The sequence below is a fragment of the Monodon monoceros genome, unplaced genomic scaffold (genome assembly GCF_005190385.1).
Source record: "Monodon monoceros isolate NGI ecotype Baffin Bay Population unplaced genomic scaffold, NGI_Narwhal_1 Contig7248_ctg1, whole genome shotgun sequence".
Taxonomy (NCBI): domain Eukaryota; kingdom Metazoa; phylum Chordata; class Mammalia; order Artiodactyla; family Monodontidae; genus Monodon; species Monodon monoceros.
The window spans coordinates 1-4003 of NW_021702854.1; the positions used below are offsets into that span (position 1 = coordinate 1).

General features: G+C 52.5%; 1 protein-coding gene across 1 annotated transcript; it reads right to left on the reverse strand.

The window, feature by feature from the left end:
- Positions 1 to 1881: 1881 nt before the first annotated feature.
- LOC114891217 (cytochrome P450 4A24-like) lies at positions 1882 to 3936 on the reverse strand (the record flags this gene model as incomplete). Its single annotated transcript, XM_029215392.1, has 5 exons — positions 3549 to 3936; positions 3276 to 3466; positions 3057 to 3190; positions 2094 to 2158; positions 1882 to 1957 (listed from the first exon to the last, which is right to left on the reverse strand). Coding segments are annotated over exons 1-5 (559 nt in total), but the record flags the coding sequence as incomplete, so codon positions are not given.
- Positions 3937 to 4003: the final 67 nt, after the last annotated feature.

Consider the following 4003-nt stretch of genomic DNA (forward strand, 5'->3'; position numbering starts at 1 on the left):
CCAGTTAATGCTCCGGCCTCCTGTCTCCCCGCAGCCCCTCAGTCAACCCGTCCCTGGAGCCTTCCCATTCTAGTCCAGCAAGGCCCCTCCTTCCATCCCGTGGGCTCCTCACTGGCCTTTCCAGTCTCCTTGCCTCCCCTCCCTCTACTGCAGCCACGGCGGCTCGGGGCCTGCTGCGCCCTCCATCACAGGGAGGACACGTCGCGGGGCCTCAGCTGGCGTCACAGCGCTCTCTGGGCTGCTCCTCACTCACCTCGCACCTGTCCGGACCCTCTTCCTCGCTCCGCTGCTGTTGAGGTCCCCTCCCCCCGCCTCTGCTGGCCACACGCTCAAGACTCAGTCTAGTGACCGCCTGGCCTCCCGCCTCTGCCGCCTGCGCCTCTTTCTCCCACATCCCCAAGCAGCTTTAGTGTTCACTCAAGGACACATCACCGTCCCGTGACCAGGACAGTGCCAGAAACATGGAACAGTCCACAATCTGCTCAGTGAATGAATGAACGAGTGAAAGAGTGGACGAGTGCATGATGTCTGTCTTGTAAGGCAAACGTACTGACCGCTACACTATGGAAACGTCGCATGTCTGTCTTGAATAGCGGCAGTGGTTTCTTGACTGTGAACTGTTGGAGCAAGGAAAGTTCCTTTCATCTCTGTGTTCCCATCTTGTAATATATGGTTTGGCACACAGAGGCAGGCTTAATAAATAGCTTTCTATTTGAACAAAGTTAATTGAATTGATAAAAAAAAGGAATGGAGTAAAATTAAACATTAATTCTGACCTCGGAATTGAGTTGCCAGGTACCCCCTGTCCTCTGGTGGCAGCCGCATGACCTGCAGCCAATGTCTACAAGGAAGAACAGGACCCTGGCACAGACCAAATACTAGAGCAAATTCCAGGAACGTGTTGCGTCAAGCCTGTTCTGTGAAGGTTGATTCACCAACTGAAAATTTCACAGAATTATAGGCTCAGAAAAAACTTGGATTACTAAGTAGTTCCAAAGTTATGGAAGTTACTATTTCGGGGGGGGGATCTGTAGCCGTTGAAGATTTTCACAGGAGTCATTGTGGAGGGTATCATCCAGCTTAACAGCTATTTCATGTGTGCTTTATATTTTACACGGCAGGAACTTCTCAAATGCACATGTCCAAGACAAAATAGTGAGTTTTCTCTCAAAAGCACTTGATTGCCTTCAATTTCATCCTTTTTTGCCAAAATTAGACTCTGTAGATTCTGGGACTATGGTATATAATCCCCACTACATATATAGAATTTTGGCAACCAGAAATGGTGTCATGTTTATATGAATATGCAGGCACAACTGTTAGGTTTGACTATAGAAATAGAAAAGACACATGTGGCTATGTAACTTTCTTCAACCTGCAACTGTAAGTGATCACATACATGGTTTGAAGCCTCAGGACAAGAAAGGCAGCTGGAAATCCAAACCCATGCAAACACAACTGATGATACAGTCAGAGGTGGATTGTTGAATTAAGTAGAAAAGGCAGTGGGCTGGACAAGGAATGTGTAAAGAAAGAAAACCATCTTTAAAGATGACTGATAATTGTGGAAAGCAAACATCTGAAGTTTACCTTTCATGAAAAATTCTAAAGCTGAAAAGTCATACTCCTAAAGTGAGGAAAACCCTGGAATACTTTGGAGCGGCCACGGCCATGGCAATGTGGCTGATCGTTGCGGAAGTCAGGAGGTCAAGGACTCCGTGGTGTGCCCTGAAGGCCTTCTTGTACATGGGGACACACGCCTCCTTCTCAACACGCCAACATACAGGGACATAACTGCACACACCACATATGAATGTAGACAGTCACACACATCAGGTAGCACCAGTGACACCCAGCTGCCCCAGGTACAGAAGGCCTCACCTGGATCCTTCTGAGAAGGGCAGGAAAGCATGGCTGTGTCTATCAGAACCGGTGCAAACCGGGATGGGTCAAACACCTGCAGAGAGAGCACCGGGGCCAGGACAGTTGGGGTCAAGCTCCTTGCACCAATCCACCAGGGGACAAGAATCCCCGAGGGGTAGCAGGGAAGGTGCTGGTCTGGAGAGAGCATCCCATCCCCTCCTCCATCATACCCCTGGTTTCGGCCACACCTTCGGGCTGTGGTGAAGCCCATAAAAGGAGAGGGAGAGTGGGATACCTGTGGGGCAGGGAGGAGAGAGAGAAGATTGATGGTACCCATGGCAACAGGGGCAATGTGCACAAAAGGCCCAGGAGCCGCCATGAGAGCTACCCTCCATCACTCTGAATGAAATGGTGCTCTTGCAAGACAGGTGGGCTGGAGGTGACAACGCACATGAGCACAGATTAGGAGCAGGTCACCATGGGCAGGACTGAGAAGGAAAAGAACTGGAGGCTTAGTATGAGGATCGCCTCACATGAAAGCTCACAGTTATCAGGTGGCATCGTGAGCCCTTGGGGCTGTGCATTAACTCATCTAATCCTCTCAGCAGCCCTCAGGGAAGGCACTCCTATCCCCACGTGCAGATGAGGCACCTGGGCCTCCAAGAGGTTGAGAGATGTGTCTGTGATCCCACAGCTAGGAGGTGGCAGGGCTGGGATTCAGACCCACTGGGAGGTGAGCCATTGGGTAGCTTCCAACCGTGGCAGGGCTGTCAGACCTGGTCATCAGCGGCTCTCGGCCATCCACCTGAGGTCTCCCCAGAGACTGGACCATCTGACCCATGACAGTGCACTCCCTGAACTCCCTCGTTTACATAGACCCCATATGGAAAGAACCACATCTCCCCTTGCTTACTTCTGCTTTTCTCTTAAGCCTTCACGTCTCAAGGAATTAGAATTATAGGGCTTCATTAGAAGACCACATTCAAGGGCTAGCATTTGCTTATTGAGCTCTCATTGGTTCAACTCCTGTGTCAGGCGTTTTACAAAACGTCCAAACTGCAGAGGAAATATTAATTATCTTGAGGCAGAAACATCAGACAGAGCATCCCGGGGCTGGAAAGCACATGTGGATTTCTGATCTCCCACGTGGTCATGCAGAGTGCTTAGTTTAGTGGGTGTGGTGAAGTTCATACCTGCAGGTAAGGAGCGTCCATCAGGGAAGGTGATGGGCTTGCTCATATCTCTGCCAATGAATGGCACTGGTGGATAGAGTCGCAGTGCCTCCTTGATGCACATGGTGGTGTAGGGCATCTTGTCCAGGTGGTCCCTGAAAGGAAGCCCATCTAAGGGCAGGCAACCAGGGGTCCTCCACTCGCGGAGGGGCAAGGTTCTCCCACCTGTTGGGCACTGACCAGGTGATGGAGGTGCCATCCCCCAGGAGGCTCTGGATCTCTTCCCGGCACCTCTGCTGATGCTCAGGGTGGGAGGCCAGAGCATAGAGGGTCCAGGAGATGTCACTGGCTGTGGTGTCGTGACCCTCGAACATGAATGTGTCCACTTCGGCACGGAGCTCCCTGTCAGACAAGCTGCTCCCATTCTCCATCTGCGGAGGCAGGGGGAGTGCAGGGTCTGCCCTTCCTCTGTGCTTCTGGGCAAAGCCTCAGGCCTCTCCTGCCCACACTCACTCTGGCGAAGAGGAGGATGTCCAGGAAATCCAGGTGCCTCTTGCTCCTCACCTTCTCCAGCTCTCCCTCCTTCTGCAGGTGAGCCTTCCTCATCTTGATCACTCCATCTGTCCCAGAACAGTGGTTCCCAGGCAGAGCTGAGGGCTCTGGGGAACCACATGCAGCACCCACCGTAGCCCTATCTGCCCCTCAGGCCCAATCTGGGTACCAGGTGGATGAGGACGAGGGTGGGAATGGGCGCACATGTCAGGGCAGAGAGCTCCAGCATCGTCTGATCCAGGTCGGGAATCCCCTCAATAGCACAGCCCACGGAGGCTCTGCCTGAATGATGCTGGGAGGGGGTCTCATTCCACCGTCAGCAACGTGGTGACACATGTATCTCCCTGCACCTCACCTGACACCCTGACGTCTCGGTTCCCAACCCCTGCACCAGGGAAGTACCCAGTGTGGGTGTG